Here is a 24432-nt window from a genome sequence, read left to right as displayed (position 1 = left end):
CATTATAGGTTTAAATTTAAAATACTTTCACAACTTACTGATGAATGAATGTAAGAAAGATGTGCAACCAAAAAGGGTGATTTGAAGTTGTATTTAATTATTATACATTAAAGAAAAACATATTTCATCTTTAGAGAGCGACCTGGAAACTAAACCCAATTTTTTCTTAAAACTTTGATGCCAAATAATATATTCTGTGAGGGGAAAAATGACCAACCGGTACACTTCTTACTGAAATACAGTCACTGAATGACGTCAGCAGTTACCATGTGCTGTTAAGGCTTACTTTAAGTCTTCTACATATTTTATCACTTAGTTTAAAAATTGCAAAGACTTAAAAAAGGAGGACGATGTTCCAGATCTGGTTCCAGGTGGAATCCATAGCATCAAGACGCCAAAGATTCAGCTATTTATTCCACGCCTTTTGTTTGATGAGAAGAAATCACTCAACACTTGAATACATTTTTTGCAGATGTCCCAGATATGTCTTTACTCTCAGACACGTGGCAGCGTCTTTGTGTTAGCAAATTCTGGATATAGTCCATTCAAGTGTCCATCACCATGAGGACGAATAAGTCCACATCAGTCCACTTTTTCTTCTGCTTTAAGCTGTTTTAACATCGCAGTAGCTTCTTCTCTGGCTTTGTAGCCCCGCAGTTCTGTCCGAAGCTCTCCTGGTTTTGGCGGTACCTCTGGAATAGTCTGAAAGAGTCAAAACACCTTTCAGCAACTTATAACATCGACGTCAACATGTCATCTAAAGGAACCAGAGTTCACAGCAAAAACATATTCTCTGACCAAATCAGGCAGGTAATACTGGTGGACGGCCTGTGCTCCTGCAAACATGGCCAGTACACTGGCACCCAACATCCTCAGGTAGCGAGGCCAAGACACACCTGCTGGCATCTTCACAGAAGTCCTTGACCTTGAAAAACAGAGTTTGTGTAATTAGTTAACAAATCAGTCCAGCTATATGTAAACATAGAAGCATGTTATCCCAACAAGTAGAGCCATCCTAAGACTTTTTATGTTGTGCTGCAAAAAAAAAACATTACAACAAACAAACTTATTGTTCAATGAAAATATCTTGTTCACTGAAATCCCCCAAACTACAGTTATATATACATATATATATATATATATATATATATATATATATATAACTTCTTTATATCAAGGGTCATATGAACACTATGATCAAACACACTCAGTACAAGACCCCCCTGTCTCGGAATATACAGCTATTATGAATATGCAATACCAGATTTCATTTTAGTAATGTTAAATTAACAGTTATTAAGTATATCCTTACACATCAGATTAGTTGTATCATAATTTGTTAGCCCTGTTTTGACTGCTAGCAAGGGCTAAAAGTTTGAATAACATGAATGGGTTAAAGAGCAGCAGACGTTTACTGACATGAGGTGACGCGAGTAAGACCTTACCTTCTTTAATTTATAGTCGGTTAAAGAAATGGTCGTGAAGAACAGCTAATTTTCAGCATTTTAAACCCATCTGTCTGTCATTGAGACCCACAAGCAGGTCATGCTGTTTGCTAATGCGGAGATCGTTTAGAATGGTAAGAGCACTCACTCTGTCCGTGTTCAAGGATAAATAGCTCTAGGCAAAGTGTGTTTCCCGTCGTCTGTTTATGCATTTGTTGTCTTGTTTTTGGCTGTTATCATTATAATCGTATGTATTCAGGTGGATTGTAATTGTTTTTATGCTTGAATTTAAGAATAACACGTATTTTTTATTCTTAATGACTTAGGCTGGCTGCAGGCATTTTACGTTAGCATTTGTAAATGAAGCTATCCAGCCACATAGTATTTGTAACATGATATCAGCTCTATTGTTCCCTCGAAAGGCTGGTTTCATAGACTGTGTATAATTGTATATTATTTACAGCCTATAACTGGTAAACCGGAAGACTCTGGGACAATGATTCTCTCAGTATTTGCAATTTTTACCCTTCTGCAGGCCACGTTTTTAATATGGAGTATTGCGCTTAATAAATATAATGTCTTTGTTTGCTACGTTCTTCTACTGCGTAAATTTGGGTTCATGCTCTCATACAGGAGCTGTCGCCACCTGGCGGTAACTTACATAAATTCATAAAGTGTGTTTTATATTAGTTTAAATAAAAAAATAAAGCAGCTGAGGTTGGTACTAATAGATTGTTGGTATTTATAGTGTAGATTGAGCGTCCTGAATGATCGTTTAACATCCGAATTATGCAATATCACTCCCAACCAGGAGGGGCAGTAAGTCTCCATTCAAGCGTAGAAACACGAAATATTGAGCGTTTAAATGGTCTTTGTTTTGGGAGGATTCCGAGCCCTCCGTCTTCGTAATTGAAAACTAAAGAACAAAATGTATGACAGGTATGTTAGTTTCCTCGTATACCTTTTTGTTTCGTAGATGTAGAAGCCCCTTTCGATTTAAATACAGCTCTAGGTCTTCTTAATGTTGTTAGCTTACTGTCAGCTGGAGCTTCTACCTTCATGTAGCGGCGTTCATCCGTCTTCTTTGTGCCAACAATGTACCGTATGTGCTACAACAACCAACACACAACTGGTATCCTTCATTTGTATTAATGCATTTGGCAACAGCATGAATGATCGTGTATTTAAATAAGTCAACAGTTGAGATGGAAGAAAACCAGTACACTTCATTGACGGCTCCTACGGATTATTTCCAGCAGTGGTGAGTTGGTGCTGGAGGTTTGCAGGTCATAAGAAACTTCTTATGTTATCTCCTTGACGTCCTCATTTTCATGCATGACATGGAGAAAATAGAAAAAAGCATTTTACGCATCACTCATATCTGTTTATAAATATATCTAGGGATAGAATACGTGATAGTGCAACTTCAATTATTGAGGATAATAAGGTGTCAAAATGTGATTTAAAATACTGCAGGACTGATGGCTTGTATTAGAAATACTCTCATTAAAAATGTAGATGAGTAAACATATTTTTAAAGGTGCATAATATGTTTTGGTAGAGAAGTGTGAAAGTTGGAGAAGTGTACAGATTCTGTTGTATATGTTCATAAGTCTATACACAAACTGTCCTCAGAGGAAAAAGTGCTCCCTGTAACACAGTTTGAAGATAAAATAATACACGAGGTGTTATGGTAGGGGTCTGCAACAGTGAAATCGTAACTCTCTTGGTAGCTTTTAAGCTCCAAACAGTGGTCTAGTGAACCATTGTTTCCTTTGAGTAAAGTTTATGTATTTAGTTCAGAAAATATAGCAGAGAATTGTTTAATTTCTCTAACTTTTAAATTTCACTACCACATCTACATAGTGCACCTTTAATAACGCACTATTATTACAATTACAACAAGGAGGCATGTTGTTACACATTTGAAAGAATACAGAGTCAGAATCGATTTTTAATGCCAAGTACATTCGCACATTCAAGGAGGAATTTGACTTGGTGTTTTGGTGCAAAAACAATTAGCAAACAATAGAGCAAAAATAGTGAAAAGCTATAAAACAGCAGTGCTCCTGCTGTCAGAGAAGTTGAAGACAATATGACAAAAATCTAAAAATGTATATGATAGATTATAAAGAACAAAAAAAAAAAGATGCAATGTAGGAGCTGTACAGTTGTGCAGATATGTGCATGATTTACAGTGCAAATGACTTCCAGTATAAATCTCCACACATTGTGCAATATAAACCGAAAATACTGAAGTCCAGTGTGCGTTAATGTAACGCATAGAATCTGTCTTAGTCGTCACATAATTGTAAAATAGATTAAGGTGATGACGTGTTCCACTATAAAGCAGTTGCTACATCATGACTTGATTCACGGGTCATACAACGCCCGCGTAGACACTCAGCCTATCTGTAGATTACATCTATTGAAGGTGCTCTTCACTTGTAGTTGGCTTCATGTCCATCGCAGTCACAGTGTTTTTGCGAATCCTTTTTTTAGTGTTTGTATATCTTCATTCCATTCTTGTTTGCTTTGCCTGTAATAAACAGAGCGTAACTTCTCATGCAGTGGATGAAATGCAAAGAATACAAACGTGTTTGTCAGCGCATGTATGTCTGTAAGTATTGTGCTTTGTAAGTTTGCTTCACCCGCTTCTCTACGCACCCCATTGAATGCCAGCATACTCTTTCTTTTCCCGCTGTGTCCGGCTCCTCTTTCATTTTTTGAGCGCCTTCCTTTTCCACGCCTCTCTTTTAAATTCTCCTTCCTCCCCCGTGCATCTCTTTTTTTTTTCTCTCCCAGGTACCAGTCCAGCCAGCAGCACCCTGAGGCCCAGTATGGGATGCCCTATCACAACATGGGCTATTACACAGAAGGTCCCAACGACGAGCTCGTCATGGCCGAGCTGTCTGTCCACCGAGAGCCGCAGATTATCTCTCACCAGGAACCTGTTTATCAGAACTGCCACCCCCCGGCCTCAAATCACTACCAGGAGTCAGCCTACCAGCAGAACGTCAGGGACCAGCAGCACCAGCAGCAGCAGCAGTATCCTTCACAGCAGCATCCTGCACAGCTTCAACACCCTCAGCATCAACAAACAGCCCAACAGCAGGCACCAAATGTTCAGCACCAACCTCAGCCTGCTGCTCCCTCTCAAGGTATGGAAGAGAGTGTAGTCAAACTTGTTGTGTTTACTTCTGCATGTTGTTCACGTTTGGTTTTAATGTCATAAGTCACTGGTAAAGACATTATGCATTTATGCAGAGATGTCAGAGTGAAGGGGCTTCACACAGGGACCGCTCCTGAGCTGTTTGGGGTTAGGTGCCTTGCTCAAAGGCCCCTAGACAGTACTCAGCTTTCTCACCAGCAACCAGACCAATTTACATACTTTGGACCGTATAGCGTCCATCCAGTCCCGACAGACTGAACTACTGCCGGGTTCTGTTTCAGCAGAAGAGACACACATGGCTACAGAAAATTGGTGTTCATTTTCTTTAATTCTTCACACACACATACACACACACACATACACACACTATGAAACAACATAAACAATCCTTTATCACTTCGCCCAGTGATTTCAGAAATCATTAAGTTCCCCTTCTTCCAGAAGTCTGACACAAAATGCTCCTCCAGCGAGGAGTACAGCCTGCTGCTCAGGCTCGGTGTGTGCGCGTGTCTGTCTGTCCAGCTCCAGCATGCTACTGCAGAGATTGAAAAAGGAGCGCAATCAGCCAACTGATATCACCTGTGCCAGTTAACGCTGGCTCTGCTCCCCTAAGCCACTCTCACACATCTCTCTCCTACAGATGAGCTTTACCAACACCCCACCATCACAAACACACAGCTGAAGACTGGCTTTATCGTGAGGTATAGGGAAAAAAAATGATTTCACATGCAAGAATCCCACAGTCACATCCTCATGCCAACATTTGACCAGCCAGAATAGAGCTCTTAAAACATGGACTATCGTACACACCTTTGTAGTCCTAGCTACTCACAGATTAGTTCATGTTGATTTTGGGGCTACTTCAGGGTCATCTAGCACGATGAGAAGAGTGCAGGAAAAAACATGTGTAAGGGAGACCTTTCTGAGAAACACTACTTTTGCTAATTGGACACATTTTGGGATTCAGAGGAGACAACATGCAGAAAGAAATGAGCTCTGTAATGTACAGTACAGCAGCTGATGTGGTCATTTCAATCTTCATTTATTGCACTTTCTATTGTCATCACAATATGGAATCATCTTTTTGCACGTTGCACATTTTCCTTATATTGTAAAGGCCTAACTGTTCACCTCTCGTCCCATATCTACATCTTTGTCTGTGAAATCTTTCTCTAATTACCCAACTAGACCCCAACCCTGATTCAACAGGATTTTTTGTCTCTTTATCAGAGATTGTCACACCTCAACATGTTCTGTCCTCTCTGTCCTAGTTGTGACGCCTGTGAAAAAGAAGAGAGGCCGGCCTCCGAAGCACCAGTCGGAGGACGGAAAAATCAAGGAGGAGGACGATGAGGTCGAAGCCGCCAAAAAAGCCAAGAGGGCCCTCAACCGCTTTAACGGCATGTCTGTGGCTGAGGTTATGGCCAAGACGCTGCCGGACGTCATTACCTACAATCTGGACATTCTGATAGTGAGTCATTAATAATTTGGATATTCAACAATTTGAATAATTGGAAGTGGAAGTTTATGTTTTTTTTATTTTGTTTTTTTTGTGCCAGTTCTACAAAAAAAACGTAAAAAGATTAACACACAGTCAGTCTTTGTGTCAATGTTGTGTGGTTTCAGACCCACACAAAAAATGTCTGTTGCCATGGTAACGCCTTCATGTTTCTCCTCAGATCGGAATTAACCCAGGACTATTGTCAGCCTACAAAGGACACCATTACCCAAACCCAGGAAACCATTTCTGTACGTGGAAATTCAATTTCATCACTGCACCAGCTTTCACTTATAACTCACGCTACTCTGTTGGTGCCCTCTGTACCAACGCTTGTTATTCTGATCAGAAATGTGGTAATAATAATGCATTAGACTGTTATAGCGTTTTTACAAATTCTCAAAGATGCTTAACAAAGAAAAACAACAAAACTAAACAGTCAAAACAAAAGAGGGAGAAATATGTAAAGGAAGGAGGATGAGAATAGAGTTGGTTAGAGGTTGTAGGTGATGTTGAAGAGGTGAGTTTTTAGTGATGTCTTGAAGGAAGTTAGTGGGGGGGGGGGGTCTCTGATGTTATTTGGGAGTGAGTTCCAGAGGGTGTGAGCTGCAGTGGAGAAGGCCCTGTACCCCCAGGACCGATGGTTTGTTCTGCAGGGGCGGGGGGAGGGAGGGCAGAAGGTTTGCATCAGCAGACCTGAGAGTGCGGGTGGGAGTGTACCGGTGGAGGAGCTCAGACAGGTAGTGGGGAGGCCAGGTTATGGAGGGCTTTGTAGGCGATGATGAGGAGTGGATACACTGGGGGATGGGGAGCCAGTGGAGGTTATGAAGGACGGGGGTGATGTGGTCACGGGTGCGTGAGTGTGTAAGAAGACGATAGTGGAGTTTTGGATAGCCTATATTGTAGTTTGCTATGAAACCGTGCAAATATACATAAGTTAAATGCCGTATTAATGTATTGGTGCAGCCATACAAATGGTGTCTTGGGTTTGAAAAAAATACCCTTCTGTTTATTAATGATGCATCTTTAATGTTTCACTGCAACAAGCAGACAACCGCATGCATGGCATGTGTGACACTGTGGGTCATTGGAGAGGTCAAAATATTCCAGCAACATTTGTAGTTTGAAGATAAAATGTATTAACCAATTAGGCCGACGCGTTTCTGCTTGTGGCCATCATCAGGGTCATCGAGAAACAGATTGCAAACATCATTTAAATAGGATAGGTACGAAATTGAAAAAAAGGTTAAAAAAAAAAAACGGGGTCAGTAAAAGGGGAATCTGTGAGGATGGGGAAAACGTTTCGAGGTATCATCATTTCAGGTCTTTCCCAGACATGTTTTAAATTGAGAGATTGTTAAAGTAAAGGTGATCAATGATTTCACAAGCTCTTATATTTAGCTTGTTTCTGACTGTTTCTAAATAGAAGTGAGCAGATGGTTCATTTCTCCTCTATACGTATTTAATTATTTACTGATTTGTTATGTTTTATGCACCATTTACTGTTACGCTGTGGAGGCAGCCCAAAAACAAAAAAAAAAGCTACTGGTGCTGTCATTTCCTTTAACTTAACCTGAATAGGTCCTGTGCAATAATTACATCATTTACTGCTTGCCAACACCTTTAGCTTTCTTGTCATGTTCACCATAAGGTCACTAAATTATGCCATAGAATAATCTCTGACATTGTCCGACAATATGTGGCTTCGCAGGGACCAATTAAAACAGGCGAAATAATGTCAAAGAGGTCACAAAGGGGTGACAGGGGAAGCTGTTTGAGTTTGTTGAGCTCAAAGCAACAAACCATGTCTGATGTTCTTCCAATTTTGTTACATGAATCCTTTTATGTACACTTTTCCCTATTATGAGCAAAATCCAGACAAAATGATATCCCTCTGCATCCACATAGGAAAAATAGAACATCAAAATGTAATCCAAAATCATGCTAACACTTTGACAGGCATGTGCAGTCAGACGCTATATGAGCTCATTCACACACCTGCCTCTGATTACCTGGAGCTTTGGCTTCATGCACAGCAAGCCAAGGCTCCACCAGGTGCTCAGTTTCTGAACTACACACCGTGTTACCTTGCTTCTCATTAAAGGTGTTAAACAAAGGCAAAAATTAAAAATCCCATTTTGGCTCCAGCACCAATGCAGTCTTTACATTCAAGCCCAGTAACTGAAAAATGTCCTTCACATCAGAATTCAGGACTGGCTCTAATGATCAGAGGTGTATTTGTGTTTCTGGGTAGCTTCTGGGCTATAAATAATTTAATCTCTTCGCCTCTTTCCAGGGAAATGTCTGTTTCTCTCTGGTTTCACTGACGAGCAGCTGAACTACATGCATGACCAGAACCTACCGGAGAACTACAGCATCGGCTTCACCAACATGGTGGAGAGGACCACACCTGGCAGCAAGGACCTCTCTAGGTGAAAACTAAAAAACACACCAATTAGTTTAATTTACAGACATGCAGTTTCAATTTAAAACTGTTTTTTTACTTTAAAAGTGAGTAATTTTAGCAGAATGATTCAGAGTTAAAGGTCACATATTATACTCTTTTTGTTAACAAGTTTACAAAACAGACAAAACATGTGTGTGAAGTTTCCTGTTCTAAATTCACTCTGATCCTGTATTTGATCATGTCTATAAACCCCTCTATTTCAGCCCTGCTCAGAACAGGCTGTTTCTGTGTCTGTACCTTTAAATATGTAAATGAGCTGTGTCTGACCACGCCCCCTCTCTGGAAGGTCTTGGGTGTACTCGGGCTTTCTCGCTCCATGTCCTATTGTTTATGGTGAGAAGGCAGACTCAGAGGGCAGAACAAACACCTAGCTGTGGGAGTGTCACCCATCTGGGGGAGGGGTTACTGCCCTTTGTGATGTCATGAAGGGAAAATCTCCAAACAGCCTTTTTGAGCACACATTTTCTGAAAAGTGGAGCAGGCAAAAGACGGAGAGGATGGACTATTCTCATCATTGGGGGGTTTGTAGACAGACTAGGGACACATGTTAGTGTTAGAAAAACAGAAGTGGTTTCTGCATAATATGTGACCTTTAAAGCAATAGGAAATTAAGATTTAGGTGAGCTAACTTCTTAAATCACCATAGTTTGATGTGTCCTTTGAGAAGCTCATGGATCATATGTTTCTGTTTTTCTGTCCTAGTAAGGAGATTCGCGAAGGAGGAAAACAATTACTGGAAAAGCTGCAGAAATACAAGCCATTGATAGCAGCATTTAATGGAAAAGGTAACAAAACAACAACACATTAACCCCTTTACGTCATTCTTTAGATGTAGCTGTTTTACCTCGAAGCATTGGATTAGTTTAACAGTTTATTATTATTTGTTTATCTTGTCAGGTATTTATGAAATCTTCTGCAAGGAAACATTCGGTGTGAAGGCAAAGAATCTTGAGTTTGGTCTGCAGCCCTACAAAATCCCAGAAACGGAGACAGTACGTTCACAACGGTCCTATATATCTTTAAAAATATGTTAAACAGCACATGTAACAATCCTCATGGCATATTTTCCATCACCTAGGTGTGCTACTTGATGCCGTCTTCGAGTCCCCGTTGTGCACAGTTTCCTCGTGCACAGGATAAAGTCCATTTCTACATCAAGCTGAAGGAGCTGCGAGACCAAATGAAGGGCATCGCTCCGAGCATTGAGGTTAAAGAGACGCAGTACTCGTTCGATCTGCAGCTGGCTAAAGGTAAACAGAGCAGTTCATAGACGAAATATCAGTTTACTCTGCAGTTTGTTTTGTGGCTTGCTTAGATATAAACATAAACAGTCTTTTTTTTGTCTTTCTAATACAAACACCAGGAATGTTTAAGTCAATTTCATGATCGTATTTAGTTTTAACTGAAGATCTTACTGTTGTGTTCGTCCTGCAGAGGATGCCAAGAGGATGGCAATCAAAGAAGAGCAGGTGGATCCAGAGTATGAGAGCTGTGGTCGGCTGAACAACGATTCAAGTCAAAGCAGCAGCTCCTTCAACTAGAAGAGTCGGAGGAGATGGGAAACAACAGGCCTGTCTGCTGAAAAGACAGGTAGGGCAGTTTCCATGTGGACATCTTTTAATCTTAATAGATGAAGATGAAATGTCACTACTTTTTATATTTCTAAACAAAACAAACAGCAGTTTCTGGGTGCATGATGTATAACAGTGGATAATGACCGCATTGGACGCTTTTAAGCAGATGTTAAATGACTTACAAATATCTGCTGTTTTACTTGTTATTTCAATGTATAGATGTGTCATATATTCTATAAATATGGCTGCCACTTGTTTGTAGGAAACTTTGTCACCTGTGCTGCTGCCTGTTTCGGCTCTTGGAAAAAGAGATTTAAAATCGCAACAAGTTTTTCTCCTGGTTAAAAAAAGGTTAAATCAAAATAAAAAGAAGTACCCATTGCCCTGAATGAAACCTGTTTATTTGTTTCAACATGGTACCTTTTACACAGTTTGCAGTGAATTACATACAATATTTTGGTTGTCTTCTGACTACTATGTCACACCTACACATTCACACACTGATGGTAGACATTGCTATGTAAAGTGACCATCAGAAGTAATTAATCCCATTCACAAACATTCATACGCCATGGACGAAGCAGCAGGAACAATTTGGGTTAAGTGTCTTGCCCAAGAAAACTCCGGACATGTAGCTGCAGGAGCTGGGAATCAAACCCCGACCTTCCGGTTGAGAGACGACCAACTCTACCAACTGAGCCACAGTCGACTTTTAAATGGCTAAATGACTAATCCATAGTCTCCCCTAGCAGCACCGTTCATCTTTATATTTTCTTATCTTGCAGATATGGATGTAGCGGATGCCATGACATAAAACCCCTACAGCTGGACATGTTGGCTCCACAGATATCAGCTGTACTCGTAGCATGATGCATCAACGATGGTAGGCCCTCTGCTGACAACACAGAAAAAAAGAAGAGGAAATAAATAAGACATCACAATGTGACGCACAAGGGAGAAAGTCCCCACATCGGTTACATTTTCTAACTCTCAAACAGACTGTGCATGTTTTTGGTGTTATTTTCTATCACTATTTATTGCATTTTGTACTGTATGTGTGTCCAGTGACTTATTTTTGTATTTTTCAAAGAATAACATTTTATGATTTATCAGCTGTAAAAAAGGTAATTTTACTCTGGAATTTCTAATTTGTAATTACAGAGTCATTAAATCTCTTCTCAAACAGGATGTTGTTCTACTGTGTAAGTTTATTCATGTGGAGCTGTAATGGTCTGTACATCTTTACACACAGAAAATGTAGTGATTAGTGTCTGGAGATTTTCAAAGCGCTATTACAAGTGAAGGAAAATCTGGTTATTTGATGTTTATCTCACTTCTAGACTAATGGTCTTTAATACAGCGCTGCATAGTGTTACTAAGCGCATAGCTGCAGACTGAGGAAGAAGATTGGCCAGAACACTTGCTCAAATGCCACAAAAAGTTCTAATTCATCACAACGTTTCGACCAGAAACTACATCCCTGAAGTATGTTGAAAGTCAGGTCAAGTATATTTCAAGATCAATAAAAAATCACAGAGAAGATAAAAAAATATATATAAAAAGAAATAGAGAAATATGACATTAAGCAAAAATAAGACATTAAAATACAGAATATATAAATAACCGCATAGTGATGTTGTCTGCTCTGTGTGCCTTTCAATGTTGTAGAGCCCTGAAGTCCCTGACTTTCAAGTGTCCTCTTCCCGACGGACACAGATTCACCTGCTGGTCTTGCCTAATTGAAATTAATTTAGGCTCACAGTTTGCTCTGTCTGTTTCGGGCACGGCCCTGGAAACCCCACCCAGACGGGCTGTGAAATCCACCCGGAGTCATTACAGTTAAACATTATACCAGTTCATTATCGAGAATTGTGTTGGGTCTTGCAAAAACACTACTTCACATGATTGACGACTTTGAATTATAAGAATAAACACATTACACCCCCTTGCCTTTATTAATCAATGTATATTAATTAAGATGAATTTTCTTTTTCTTTTTTGTTATTGTGTTATGTGCTCTGTTCTCTAAGAGCCTGATTCAACTGATACCATACAGTTTTGTACATTTTCTACTTAAAATCAAAGAAAAAATAAAGGTTAACAAAATTGACTCATATTCACCTCTAAAACTGAAGCCATCAGTGCAGCAATTAGAGTTATAGTGAGCACATAGAAGCGTAGTGAAAAAAACAAATAATACACTATTAAAAACTGCTCCAAAATGTAAACATTTACCCTTTAAATAGTGCGGTCTCAACAGCCAATAGAAACCCAGGACTACAGAGTTTAAAAGTCGAATGGGTCGTACCAATGCAGAAAAATGGGGGCGCCCGTTGTTTCTTTTTTCGTTTTAAATGACTAGCGTGTTTTGTTAATATCAAATACATACAGGTTAACTCCAGTAAATATGTTAACACGTTAATATATTTAAATATATACCGTTAAATTTATTTTTAAATCATTTTGTTAAATACGCGCTTCTTGTCTACACCTTACATTTGGTATCTTCCGGTGTCAAAGTTGACCGGCGGTGCTGTCATGTCTTTGTTGCCTCGGTAGCAGCTCCTATGTCGTGAATAGAGGAGCGGAATAGATGGGAAACAAATAGTTAACTGTACAGAAGATACTCATTTAAGCCGGTTCCACAACAGGTTCGAAAAAGTTTCTATATTCTTGTAAATTGTGTATAATTTATTTCAGCGAGGACTCTCGGTGGAAGCGAAATCATTCATCCATGCTAAGTTAGCTTAGCAGCTAGCTGTGGGCTAGCATTAGCTGCACTTGTGGCACTGCTAAAGAACAGCTTTTAACGATCCCTATCATGTTACTGCCTGGACGACAAAACATCTCGAAATACTCTTGCTTTTACCTGCCAGCAGTGTATTGTAAACCTGTCCAAAAATGGCAAATTGATAGCTCTTTTATCCAGTTTAGGTAGTTAGTTAGCACACCGTGATAGAAGCAGGGAGAAACACAGCAAATGAGGATGTGCAGTAGTCGCATCATGTTTACTCTTAATGTCTTCTGGTGTGACGTTATTTCTTAAAAAGAGAGTTATGCATAGTAGTGTTCACACCATGTATTAATTCTTTATCACCATGTAAGTTATCCTTTGTTATTATTGTTCATGTTATTGTTTTTATTTTGTTGCTAACTCCACAGTTTGCCAACAATGCCCTGGCACATGCGTTCACTTTCACACACTGCCAGACTCCAAATATGCAACAATTAAAAAAATCAAATAAAAATGACGTGTACATCCTGTAGCTATGTTTCCTCAACCTGCATATTAATGTATCTATAAAGTCAAACCACCCATAAGATGGAGGAAAAGCTGAATGGATCATTCCCTGTTGTCTCTCCGGAGTATCTTCATCAGTGGTGAGTCTTCGTCCTCACCACAATGTGGCCAAGGGGGGAGTGAGATTAGAGCAGAAAATCCCTGAATGGCAAAGTGTGATGACAATGAAATGAAAGCATGTGTGCCCAGTTTCCCTTTTTACACTTTTTTTTTTTTTTTAAATCATTGTGTTTGAAACACGTCATTTAGTTTGTGCAGCGTGGGTGATGATTTAAATTGTGTATACTGTGATTTAATGCAGCAAGAAACAAAGAAAACAACCTTTTTGCTGCAATGTCTCGGACTCTGTCCCCTTAACATGGTGTGAGGCTTAACTATATTATTTGTTTCCTTTTTTTGAATAATGTCTTTATTGATTTTGAACACAGCCAACATACAAGCTTTCAGTCCTTACATCGTGCATTATTAACCAGTTTGTATAAAGCACATGACTATATCAAATATATCTTTTAATGGTGCTTCTAATACACTAAAAGCAAAAGGAAATACATATATATATGTTGTGCATATACACTAACACACAATATGTATATAAATGTATAAATATATTTATTTTTTGACGGAAAATGAGAAGATTCACCGCACACGAGAAGCCTGAATTACTTATTTTTATTAAGTTACATTCTCAAACAAACAACATGATTTTGGCCACATGGCTTCATCACGTGTTCTGTCACAAACCTTATGAAGCCATGTTTGTTACAAGTTTAGCATTATTGTAAACATACATTATATATACAGATTAAGATATTTAGAGCTAATAAGTTCTTATGAAGAAACTTATAAATACATTTATTTAAACCTCAGCAGGAACTCATTAGTTGTATTAATTTATAAAACCAAATTGTTAATCCTCACTGTGTTTCATGTAGAGATATTCAAACAATGAGACACATTGCTTTTATACAATACACTAGTCTAACTGTAGCACATAAGGCTGCTATTCTTCTTGCTTTATTTATTATCTTTTCACATTATTCCCTCACATCAGGGTTCAGTCTGCACAGCAGTTTCAAGCTCTCCAGAACCAATATTCAGGCTTCAACCCCAATCATCACTATCCTTACCCAGAGGGGGAGGCGGAGGAGGCAGCCGGGGCACACATGGCTAATCCAGAACCCATGATGGATCAACAGGAGCTTGCCAACCTGGCTAAACGTATTACAATTCATATTCAATCAAATACATATTCACTGTTTATAGAGGTGCTTGTTTTGGGTCAGATTTCTTGTATAAATTGTTGACTTAGTTTGTCAATAACAGGTGTGCTGCACTTTATCCTTGAATTATAAGATCTGATGAATGTTGATGCTGTTAGCCTGAAGACTAGAAGGCACACTTTTGGAAAAAAGCTCTGAAATGTGTTGAAATAGTCTTGAGTCATGTTGGGGTTTTCATGAAAGTTTGAGCAATCTCTTTAAGGCACTCAAACATTTAATTAATTGGGGTAATAAAAAGTCATAGTAAGTTAAAGCTGCAGTCTGTGAACAGTAAACTAAGTAAAGGGGAGCAGTGAAGGATCAGGATCATTTCTACTCCACTGAAATCCACTCTCTAAACTTCTCTTGTAGCCCCGGCCAAAAAAAGAGGCAGACCAGCTCAACCCAAGGAACCCAAGGCACCCAAACCACCAAAAGTCCCCAAGGCACCTAAGCCACCTAAGCCACCTAAAGACCCAAATGCACCTAAAGCCAAACCAGGTCCTAAACCCAAGAAGGCCGCTGATGCTCAGACCGACGGGAAACAAGAGAAGATAGATGAGAGCTTCAAGAAAGTGAGGAGGAAAGTCGACCGCTTTAAGGGGATGTCAGAGGAGGAAGTCATGAAAAAGACTCTGCCTGACCTGCTAGATTACAACCTGGACTATGTCATTGTAAGGATCCCTGTTCAACTCTTTGCCATCAGGAGTTCATTTTAGTTTGTATGCTTCAAAAACATGCCCTTTTTTTTGACAGATTGGTATCAATCCAGGACTGATGGCAGCTTTCATAGGACGGTGGTTTCCAGGTCCTGGAAATCATTTCTGTAAGTTGTGTGACAAGAATGATTTTAATTTGTTTAAAGCTCTCCTGTGAGGAGTTTTTAACTGGTTAAAAAAAAGGCTGAAATTCAAATTGATGAATATTTGTGACCTAAAAGGCAAACAGGACCAGCATAAGATTGGTTACTTCAACATTTCAGTTTTTAATGATTTTGAATTTATATATTATATATATTATATATATATATATATATATATATATTATATATTTGTTTGGACCTTTTTGCCTTTATTAGACCGGACAGCCGTAGAGAGACAGTAAATATTGGAAGGAAAGGGAGTTGTTGACGACATGCAGCAAAGGGCTGAGTTTGGATTTGAACCCACGGCTGCAGCAACAAGGACTATAGCCTCTGCACATGGGGCGTGCGACATAACCCCTAGGCTGTCGGCGCCCCTATATTACAATTTATAATGTGTGTAACTCCTGCCACGGGGCGTGTGTCAGACAAGATGATGTACAGCAGAAACAGCCTTTTTACTGTCCCTTTTTCTTCACATTTTCCACGGCCCTAAAAAACTTAATGGGAGTGATGCAATTGTGAAAAGAGAGACGTTTTTTGTTGGGGCCAGAAACTCTACCTAAGCATGTACTGGACATAAACAGAAAAGAGATAAAAGAGACGTACAGCTTTGACCACAGGGAGCGCAAACATCAACACAAACCTAAAGATCCTGACAGGAGCGTTAATGTTAAAACTGTTTCCTGTGCTGGTCTGCAAGAGTTATCAGAGGACGGCAAATAGTTTGAGTCTCCAAAGGTTTTTAGAAATGTAGGGGTGTATGATCTTACTAGCATCAGATGGTTCGATTGAGGACTTTGTTTGTGAAGTTACAGACTCAAACTAGCCCCTTGAAGGAGTTTATTCAAGAATATCAGGCTTGTAAGTGAAACCTGGAAAAACATTTAACGGGGCTCTGTGGATCCATTTGACAACACCTTGTGATGTGTTGGCCAAGTTTTATGAGTTTTGAGGCACGCTGAAGCTGCCTTGACTTCAATTTACTTTGGACCAGAAAGAAAGAAGGATAAATAACTATTCTAAAAGTGTCCTCACACCACTTGATGCCCGGCTCCCAAAAAGCATTTCTACCCTTCAATCATCCCGTGTGATACATTTAGATTAAGACACATGTTGGGACACCTTTGACTTAGAACAGTACTTCTTCTTGGGGTTCAAATGGCCCAGTGGTTAGGTCCCCCTCCCATGTACTAAGGCTATAGACCTCCAAGTGGGCGGCCCGGGTTTGAGTCCGGCCTGTGGCTCCTGTCCCGCATGTCATTCACCGCTCTCTCTCCCTGGTTTCCTACTCTATCCACTGTCCTATCGTATAAAGGCAAAAAAAATTATAAATCATGCATTCATATCAATTATAAAATGCTTGTTCTCTTGTTTCCAAAAGTGATGAATGACTGGGACACTTTTTATTTTTCAGGGAAGTGCCTGTTTCTGTCCGGATTTACGGAGGAGCAGCTAAACCACATGCATGACACCACCTTGCCCGCCAAGTACAAAATGGGCTTCACGAACATGGTTGAAAGGGCGACACCAGGAAGTAAAGACCTCTCAACGTAGGCCACTAAAACAAAAAAAAACCTCATATTTAAATGTATCTGTGTCATTTCTCGTTTATGGTTTGATTTAATGACTAATCGTTAGCGGAGTTTCCACACATGCACAAAACTCCTGAACATTTCAAAAGCTTTCGAGTAAGCTGTACGAACCCAAACAACCAAATGTTTCACCCAGGCTTTACCTGGACCTTTTCCTGCAAGCTGGTCAAATGTACATGTGAAGTCCGGTGGAGCTGATGTGTGAATGCAGCGGGAAATATTTGGGAAAATACATCCTAAGTGGATGGGGGTTATGATGTCTGTCACACGACTGGTGCGAGCTTCTTTCTAGTAAAGAAAGTACTTTATTATGTTTTCTTCTCAACGGTATCTTCTTCTCCGTTCGTTTGTTGATACAGCAAATACGAGGGTACGCGGGTCGCATTGATAAAAAAAAGACTGAAACTGTCATTCTCATGAAGCACTGTCCCTTCACTGGTCATCTTGGATTTCAGCTGCAACTTTTTAAAGAGGTCATACATATTATGCCCTTTTTGGGGTTTGTATATTTAATCTATGTTCCTACTAAAGTATGTTCACAATAGCTAAAATTCAAAAAAAGTGTCTGTTTTCATGTACTGCTGCTCCATGCACCTGCTCGCTTCTGACTCGCTCTCTAAGGCTCTGAAGTGCCCACGTTCAGAGTCCCCACGTGTGCCAAGTCTGATCTGATTGGTCGGCCTGTCGGCTCTGCCGTAATTGGTCAGTCGCTCAGCACGGTTCTCGGAAATGTCACGCCCCTTTTACCATATTGGGAATGCAGCCACTTTGGCTCCGAAGGGAGCAAAAACATTAGCACCTTAGCACTACTGTGCTACCGCAGGCTACGGCATATCGTGGGAGTGCAACATGAGCTGCTGGGCTTGCCACAACGAGCCAATGGGCTTAGATCAGTGCTCTCACACTGACGAGACGTCACACTGGCAAATTTTTTTCGAGGGGGGCTAGAACCGAGCGTTACGTGCAGCTAATGCTACAGCTAACAGGAGGACGTAGGAGAAGCCGCGTTTCCGCGGACTTTGAATTTTTGCACATAGATGTGCCTAAACATGCACAGGACACTTGGAAAACACACTAAAGAGCATATAAAACCAGAAAAAGCATAATATGACCCCTTTAAAGTCTTGTCTCAATGCCTCCTTAGATCCCCTCCCCTTCACCCCCAAATCCAACAGAAAAACTTCCCCCTTTGAGGGACATTTGTGATTAAATCACAGATCTTCAGGAGTGCATGTGTGAAAACAGCTCATGTTTGATGTCACTGGAGCCAGAGAAGTTTTCTGGATGAGCTTACAGGAACCATGACAGATTTCTGTTAGCTTGAAATTGTGGGAATTGATTTTTTTTAACACTGAAAAGTGACAGTGGTCCTTTGTTTTTCATCCAAACAGTAAGGAGTTTCGTGAAGGAGGCAAAATCCTCACAGAGAAACTAAAGAAATTCAAGCCTCTCATTGCTGTCTTCAATGGAAAATGTAAGCGCTCTTCCAATACTTTACATCACATTTACACAAAATGATTCCTCAAATTCAATTGAAGTCATATTGTTTTTCTGTTTTCTCTCTCCTCCACAAGGCATCTATGAAATGTTCTGCAGAGAGCTGTTTGGTAAGAAACCAACAAAGCTTGAATTTGGTCTGCAGCCGCACAAGATCCCCGACTGTGATGTGGTAAGAATCATCTTTATGGACTAAATATTAACGCCTCAGTTTCCAGATTGGCCTCTGAAAATTAATTGATTTTCTACATTTGTGGCCGAGTAGTCTTATCTGATCGGATAATTTAATGGATCACAAAGTTATTTTACATCAGACGTAATCAGTTTCAGCACTGACTAAAGGCTGTTGTGCATTCATATCAATTCTGTTGGCATCAAAAATATTTGTAAATTAAAAACAAACAAGTGAAAATGCTAGAACCTTGAATCACACCACAGCCATCCTCTCAGCTGTAGATATTTCCTGTAAAGAGTTAATGTGGTCAGGCTAGAGTCAGATGTAGACTCTCTCTCTTCCCACAATTCCCTGTTTTCCTCCCTCTCTTCAGCTGTCTTAGATATAATTCTCACATTCATTTCTCTGTCTCCTTCACAGGCGCTGTACCTGATGCCCTCCTCCAGCGCTCGGTGTGCTCAGTTCCCTCGTGCTCAGGACAAAGTCCACTTCTACATCAAACTGAGGGAGCTCAGAGATAAGCTGAAGGGCGAGCAAAGAAGCGCAGAGATCCAGGAGGTCGAGTACTCGTTCAACCTGCAGCTGGCTAAAGGTAAGCACTGTTCATGTTATTACAACCTGTATTTAACCTCTTAATACATATTTGATCTTAAAGTGGAAGTTTGCAGTTTGATATAAAGAAGAAACAAAATTGGGGGGATACTTCACCCGTTGAAACATAAATCTGTACTGACATTGGGTCATATATGTAGTAGAAATGTGAAATAAATTTTGAAGTTGGTGCCTTCTTGGCCTGAGAAAAGGCAGAAAGTGTCTTTTTGGCTCATGTGGATGAAAGACACCAAATCCCAGAATGCACAGCACCGCAGCTCACTCCCACTAAGGTCCTTGATTTCAGAATCAGAATCAGAAATACTTTATTAATCTCAGAGGGAAATTCGATCGTTACAGTTTCTCCAAAATATAGCAGTAGAAATATAGTAATAAAAACATTTACAGACATATTTACTTCAACACATAAGGCCATTTCCTCAACTGATTCAGAGATTTCTTCCAGAATTGATCTTGGAAATTGATGGCAGAAAACAGACTCTATGTCTGTGTCCATAGGCAAACAGTGAGAGCTGCGACACTGCCAGTCCGCCCCAGCTTGAGCCGGCTCAAGCCGGCCCGGGCTCCTCATCAGCAGGCACCAGCAATATAGCCGCAAGACGGTTGCTGCCGACAGGCCGATCTTGTGTCGCGGCGGCCCCGGCGCTAGCGGCCCTGTCAGCCGGCGGCCGCAGCAGCCAAAACACAAGACTGGCCTGTCGCCGCTATATTTATATTTTTTCGCCATTATCAGCTTTCTCCATAGAGCCTGTTAGCATAGCTTCCAAGCAATATGGCGGACGTTAAGTTTCGATTCTGGGAGTGAGTTCCCACCCACTGATCTGTGATAGTTCTGTAGCTTCACTGGTCAAAAATATGAGGAACTAGCGCTGTAGTTTCACACCGCTAACCGCAACAGCTTCCAGTGACGCAATATGACGATATTTGCGTCACTGGAAGCTCCTTTTCAGACTTAGAAATACAAAACTTTCCAGTCTCAGGGGGAAATGAGGGCTGGATGCACGACCTTTCAAAAATACTACCAGTTTACTACTGATACAATGTTTAATGCAAATGGGTGAAGTATCCCTTTAAGAGTGGTATGATCAATGACTCCATATTCTGTGTTTCAGCCGATATTAGAATAATGCCCATAGACTACTCTCTGTGTCCTGGTCGGCTAATGTTTAACACTTACTTATTGTATTTCCATCAACAGAGGACGCCAAGAGGATGGCGATAAAGGAGGAGACGTATGATCCCGGTTATGAAGACGCCTACGGGGGAGCGTATGCAGAGAAAGGTGCTGAAGGGGCACCAGCCCCAGGACAGACCAACGGGCACTGTACATTCTCGTCTGGAGAAAACACAGGTAACACGCTCGTAATGTAATGTTGTTTTAATTATCAAAGTGCGGCATGAAGCTGTATGTCCAAACATTTTACTTATCTGTTAAGATAGGTAACAAGTTCTTTTTCAGCCTTGAGTGGAATTATCATTGTGTTTAAATGAACTTGTGTAATGAGGTTAAAGCCCGCTCTGTGCAGTTTACTGATTTCTCAAACATCACGTCTATAAAGCCCTGAAATCATCTCTGGTAGAGGATTCAAAACTGATATCCCCAGCTTGATGTCTTTAGGAGAAGCCTTGGGCCAGCTTCACAACTTTATCAGACAGATTTAAAAGGCCGTCGAGATTCTTTTGTTGTGTAAAGATGCCTTTTGGGGGCGCTGGTTTAGCTCATATTTCCTGTCTCTTTCAAGCTGTCCTATCTGATAAAGGCATAAAAAGTCCCAGAAATAATCTTAAAAAACATAGATGCCATTTTTATTTCAAGTCAAGTCTTTTCTGTTTATTCTGTGCAATCAATCAATCAATCAATCTTTAGTTGTATAGCGCCAATTCATAACAGATGTTACCTTGAGACACTTAAAAAAGCTGGTAAAAGACCTTACTCTTGGGGTGCTGGTAGGGTAACGGTTAGTGCAAACGCACCGTGTACAGAGGCCATATTCCCGGGTTCGAATCCCACCTGTGGCTCCTTTCCTACTTGTCTGTCTCCCACTCTGTCCCTGATTTCCCACTATCTATCTTGACAATAAAGGTACAAAAATCCAAAATAAATCTTTAAAAAAAAAGACCTTACTCTTTGTTATTTAATATTACAGAGCAGCAGGCCGTCTGTAGCAGCAGGCCGTCCCCACCAACTGTCCCAGGAACCCTATGTAGCCAATGTTAGCTGTGCAAACTATATCAAACTTCACAGCTTCATTCATAAAATGTTTTCCCTCTGTGAGACTTCTTCTACACCTTATCTATAACAACTTAGTCAAACTGCCCATCTCCACACTTCTTGTTTCTGTTCAGATTTTTTTTCTCCCCCTCAATCTAAAAAGGAATTTACAAGATATTAAACATTTGAATAAAGGATGGATACTTAAATAAAAGTTCAGCAAGGCAGCCGACACTCAGAGGTTGATCACCTGTGTCCTCCTCAGCTCTACAATCTGCAATAATGTGTCAGCTAAATTCATCAGATTGAACATGAGAGAGCTCAGCTGTGCACAGGGCTTCATGAAATCTATTTGTTGTCTGTGTACAGAAGGAGCACAGGAGGCGAGCACATCACAATTAGCAGAGGGTCAGCTCCCAGACGGACAGTGGATGACCCAGTCCTTTGCAGACCAGATCCCAGACATCAGCGGAGGACAAAAGGAGGCCGGTGTATGAGGAAGAAGACTGCGCTGACAAGCAGTGACCTGTCAGGTTTTAGGCTTTTTTCCTTTTTCGTTAGTGTAGACGGACTTCTTAGAGATTTTGCAGAATCTTCTTTCTGCACTTTTTATTTGTTTTATGGTCTCGTGAACATGTATGATCACCTTCACGGCAGTCTTTGTTAAAAAAAAAATCAGGGACTTGACAATGACGATGCTGGACTGTCCTCGGAGGTCATGTATTTAAACCTTTGTACTGTAACATACTGCACTGTGATGCAGTAAGTGTAAACATTCATGCCTACTGCTGCGACAGTAGATACAACCACAGATGGTTATTTTAAACGCTCACACAGGTCCGAGTGAGCCTCTACGATCCTCTGTGTGAAGGGAGGGTTTAGCATTAATCAGTTAATATTTTCTTTTTATGGTGCTATGAACTGGCCACAATGCAACGACGTGATCACTGGATGAAAACCGGACTCATCATGCATGTCAAGAGAAATCTCTGGCAAACCTTTTTAAAATGTTACAAAACTCTTAACAGGTTTTATTTGACTTTATATTTTATCACTCTAGGAAGTTTAGGATAATGTTTTGTATGTTTTAAAATGTCATTCTTAAGGAATTTTATGAAAATAATGTCCATTAAAATACCCTGATGATGTTTTTCTTATATTATTTGGATGACCTTTCAGTCTTTCTGGCTCTGATAATATAGTAGTGTGGTATCAAGGTACAAAACGATGTTATGAGGAAAACTGAGGTGCTGTATGTTGTAAAGAAGAAAATGCAAACAAAGTGGAGCCAAAGGTCCCGTGTCCACCTAGCGTTGTTTTCTGGCTGAGCACTTACATGAAGGGTTTGTGCGCTGAGAAGAAAAGCACTGCACGTGCGTCCTGTCTCTATGACAACAGTCTGTTGACAACAGTTGTGTATGATCTACACAGCTCGTTACTTTTTACTGCATGTTTTATATTTGAGATCGTTTTCACCCCAGCAGGCACGGAGCGAGGAGGATGTGGGTACAAGACACGATCTGTAGGCGGCCAAACTACTGGGAATATCATACATTTGGAAAAGAGCTCTCGTAGTGGTCGCAAAAAATAGGTGGATCGCTTGGAAAAAGATGCTAGGGGCTGCTGCTGCAGAGTCTCCACTCATTGGGAACAAGTGAACAAGACGCTGGCGCTCAGATAAAACGCTAGGTGGACACGGAGCCTAACAGCAGGAAAATAAAAGTTCTGCCTTTTATATAATAACAGGATGTCACAATAACACAATTAGCAAAAGGGTTTTCACAAAACCAGAATTTTAAACTTCAATGTGATACTAGTTAAACAACAAAATGATATCCATTACAGATGCACTGAATGGGGAAAATAAGGGCCGATACCAAGACCGGTGTTTGAAATAACAATTTTGCAGATTCCCATTAGGATGTTTGTTTCATGACTCCTTTTGGCGTAAGACTCCCACCATAAGAGACGTTTACTAGATGTCACAACAATTAACATCGGCTACTGTAATCGGTTCATGCCAAATGTCTGTCAACAGGGCTAATATCGGCCGATACCGATGCATCAGTGCATCCCTAGAATCCATATCTTTTTTTGAAACCACAGCAACAAAAAAGAAGTCTTGGTAAACCAACATTGGGCAATTTCTTGTTTTTAAATTACAAAAATTGCAAGAAAACTCATACAATCTAAATTACAAACACATTGGCAACGTTTGGGTACACAAACATTGCCAATGTGTTTGTGTAATTTAGACAGTGCTCATTCTCTCTCTCACACACTCGACAGCTTTTGTTTAAAACTTCTAAACATCTGTGGTTATTCTCAAACTTCTGTACTTTTCATTGCTTTCGATCATTAGATTAGCAGAGATTTTGACAACTGTAGTGAGCACCTTTGACCACTAGACTCCTCCAAATAAACATGTTTTACAACCTTACACACAATGTCAACATCAAATCTCAAACACACCAGCTGATTTGAACATCACCTTTTATTTGACATTTATTCCCGTGTATTTTTTACTCACTTCATTTGAAAGCACATTTAACAGGAATCAACAATCCAACTACTCCTACTGTTCAGCCATAAACCTGGGGAGTCAAGAGTTTTAGCTAACAGACATTTCTAAGAATCAAAATGATTTAAACACATTCAAATAAATCTTTCTGCTTGTTAATCTTAAAAGTCTAATGTAACAACCGGCTGCAGGTCAACCCTGATTTCAGTGCTTGAAAACAATCCTGGTACCATCAACGTTGT

General features: G+C 40.2%; 3 protein-coding genes and 1 long non-coding RNA gene across 8 annotated transcripts; 2 read left to right on the top strand and 2 right to left on the bottom strand.

Moving 5' to 3' along the window:
- Nucleotides 1-77: 77 nt before the first annotated feature.
- LOC132972928 (ubiquinol-cytochrome-c reductase complex assembly factor 6) lies at nucleotides 78-1597 on the bottom strand. Its single transcript, XM_061036079.1, has 3 exons — nucleotides 1446-1597; nucleotides 799-925; nucleotides 78-702 (listed from the first exon to the last, which is right to left on the bottom strand). Exons 2-3 carry the CDS (start codon nucleotides 904-906, stop codon nucleotides 583-585), a joined length of 228 nt encoding a protein of 75 aa, XP_060892062.1. The 5' UTR covers nucleotides 907-925; nucleotides 1446-1597; the 3' UTR covers nucleotides 78-582.
- Nucleotides 1598-2212: 615 nt separating this feature from the next.
- Nucleotides 2213-11344, top strand: tdg.2 (thymine DNA glycosylase, tandem duplicate 2). 5 transcript variants are annotated; one of them, XM_061036074.1, is made up of 11 exons: nucleotides 2277-2384; nucleotides 2639-2706; nucleotides 4251-4606; nucleotides 5889-6088; nucleotides 6297-6366; nucleotides 8412-8547; nucleotides 9285-9367; nucleotides 9480-9574; nucleotides 9661-9832; nucleotides 10017-10172; nucleotides 10942-11344. In XM_061036074.1, the coding sequence occupies exons 2-10, from the start codon at nucleotides 2651-2653 to the stop codon at nucleotides 10121-10123; spliced, it is 1275 nt and encodes a 424-aa protein (XP_060892057.1). In that variant the 5' UTR covers nucleotides 2277-2384; nucleotides 2639-2650; the 3' UTR covers nucleotides 10124-10172; nucleotides 10942-11344. The 5 variants fall into 5 exon arrangements, with proteins under 5 accessions (XP_060892059.1, XP_060892056.1, XP_060892060.1 ...); XM_061036075.1 differs by having other exon boundaries at nucleotides 2291-2375; XM_061036076.1 differs by lacking the exon at nucleotides 2639-2706 and having other exon boundaries at nucleotides 2213-2384.
- A 1315-nt stretch (nucleotides 11345-12659) lies between these two features.
- On the top strand, nucleotides 12660-22817 carry tdg.1 (thymine DNA glycosylase, tandem duplicate 1). Its single transcript, XM_061036066.1, has 11 exons — nucleotides 12660-12807; nucleotides 13463-13537; nucleotides 14509-14675; nucleotides 15089-15390; nucleotides 15473-15542; nucleotides 16996-17131; nucleotides 18565-18647; nucleotides 18748-18842; nucleotides 19266-19437; nucleotides 20656-20808; nucleotides 22039-22817. Exons 2-11 carry the CDS (start codon nucleotides 13479-13481, stop codon nucleotides 22164-22166), a joined length of 1365 nt encoding a protein of 454 aa, XP_060892049.1. The 5' UTR covers nucleotides 12660-12807; nucleotides 13463-13478; the 3' UTR covers nucleotides 22167-22817.
- LOC132972924 (uncharacterized) lies at nucleotides 14112-15216 on the bottom strand. Its single transcript, XR_009672954.1, has 2 exons — nucleotides 15078-15216; nucleotides 14112-14665 (listed from the first exon to the last, which is right to left on the bottom strand). It is a non-coding gene; the product is annotated as an uncharacterized LOC132972924 (long non-coding RNA).
- Nucleotides 22818-24432: the final 1615 nt, after the last annotated feature.

Source organism: Labrus mixtus, chromosome 4 (genome assembly GCF_963584025.1).
Source record: "Labrus mixtus chromosome 4, fLabMix1.1, whole genome shotgun sequence".
In the NCBI taxonomy this organism is placed as follows: Eukaryota; Metazoa; Chordata; class Actinopteri; order Labriformes; family Labridae; genus Labrus; species Labrus mixtus.
This window is presented reverse-complemented; position numbering and strand designations above follow the sequence as displayed.

What these genes read in the sequence shown, in the direction of transcription:
- LOC132972928 (XM_061036079.1), bottom strand. Translation starts at nt 906, where the DNA reads ATGCCAGCAGGTGTGTCTTGGCCTCGCTACCTGAGGATGTTGGGTGCC. An exon ending in AGTATTACCTGCCTGATTTG is followed by an intron (nt 703 to 798) that starts GTCAGAGAATAT and finishes TGACTCTTTCAG; the next exon opens with ACTATTCCAGAGGTACCGCC.
- tdg.2 (XM_061036073.1), top strand. Translation starts at nt 2,618, where the DNA reads ATGATCGTGTATTTAAATAAGTCAACAGTTGAGATGGAAGAAAACCAG. An exon ending in ACGGATTATTTCCAGCAGTG is followed by an intron (nt 2,707 to 4,250) that starts GTGAGTTGGTGC and finishes TTTCTCTCCCAG; the next exon opens with GTACCAGTCCAGCCAGCAGC. An exon ending in GGCAGCAAGGACCTCTCTAG is followed by an intron (nt 8,548 to 9,284) that starts GTGAAAACTAAA and finishes TTTCTGTCCTAG; the next exon opens with TAAGGAGATTCGCGAAGGAG.
- tdg.1 (XM_061036066.1), top strand. Translation starts at nt 13,479, where the DNA reads ATGGAGGAAAAGCTGAATGGATCATTCCCTGTTGTCTCTCCGGAGTAT. An exon ending in GGAAGTAAAGACCTCTCAAC is followed by an intron (nt 17,132 to 18,564) that starts GTAGGCCACTAA and finishes TCATCCAAACAG; the next exon opens with TAAGGAGTTTCGTGAAGGAG. An exon ending in CTCGTCTGGAGAAAACACAG is followed by an intron (nt 20,809 to 22,038) that starts GTAACACGCTCG and finishes GTCTGTGTACAG; the next exon opens with AAGGAGCACAGGAGGCGAGC.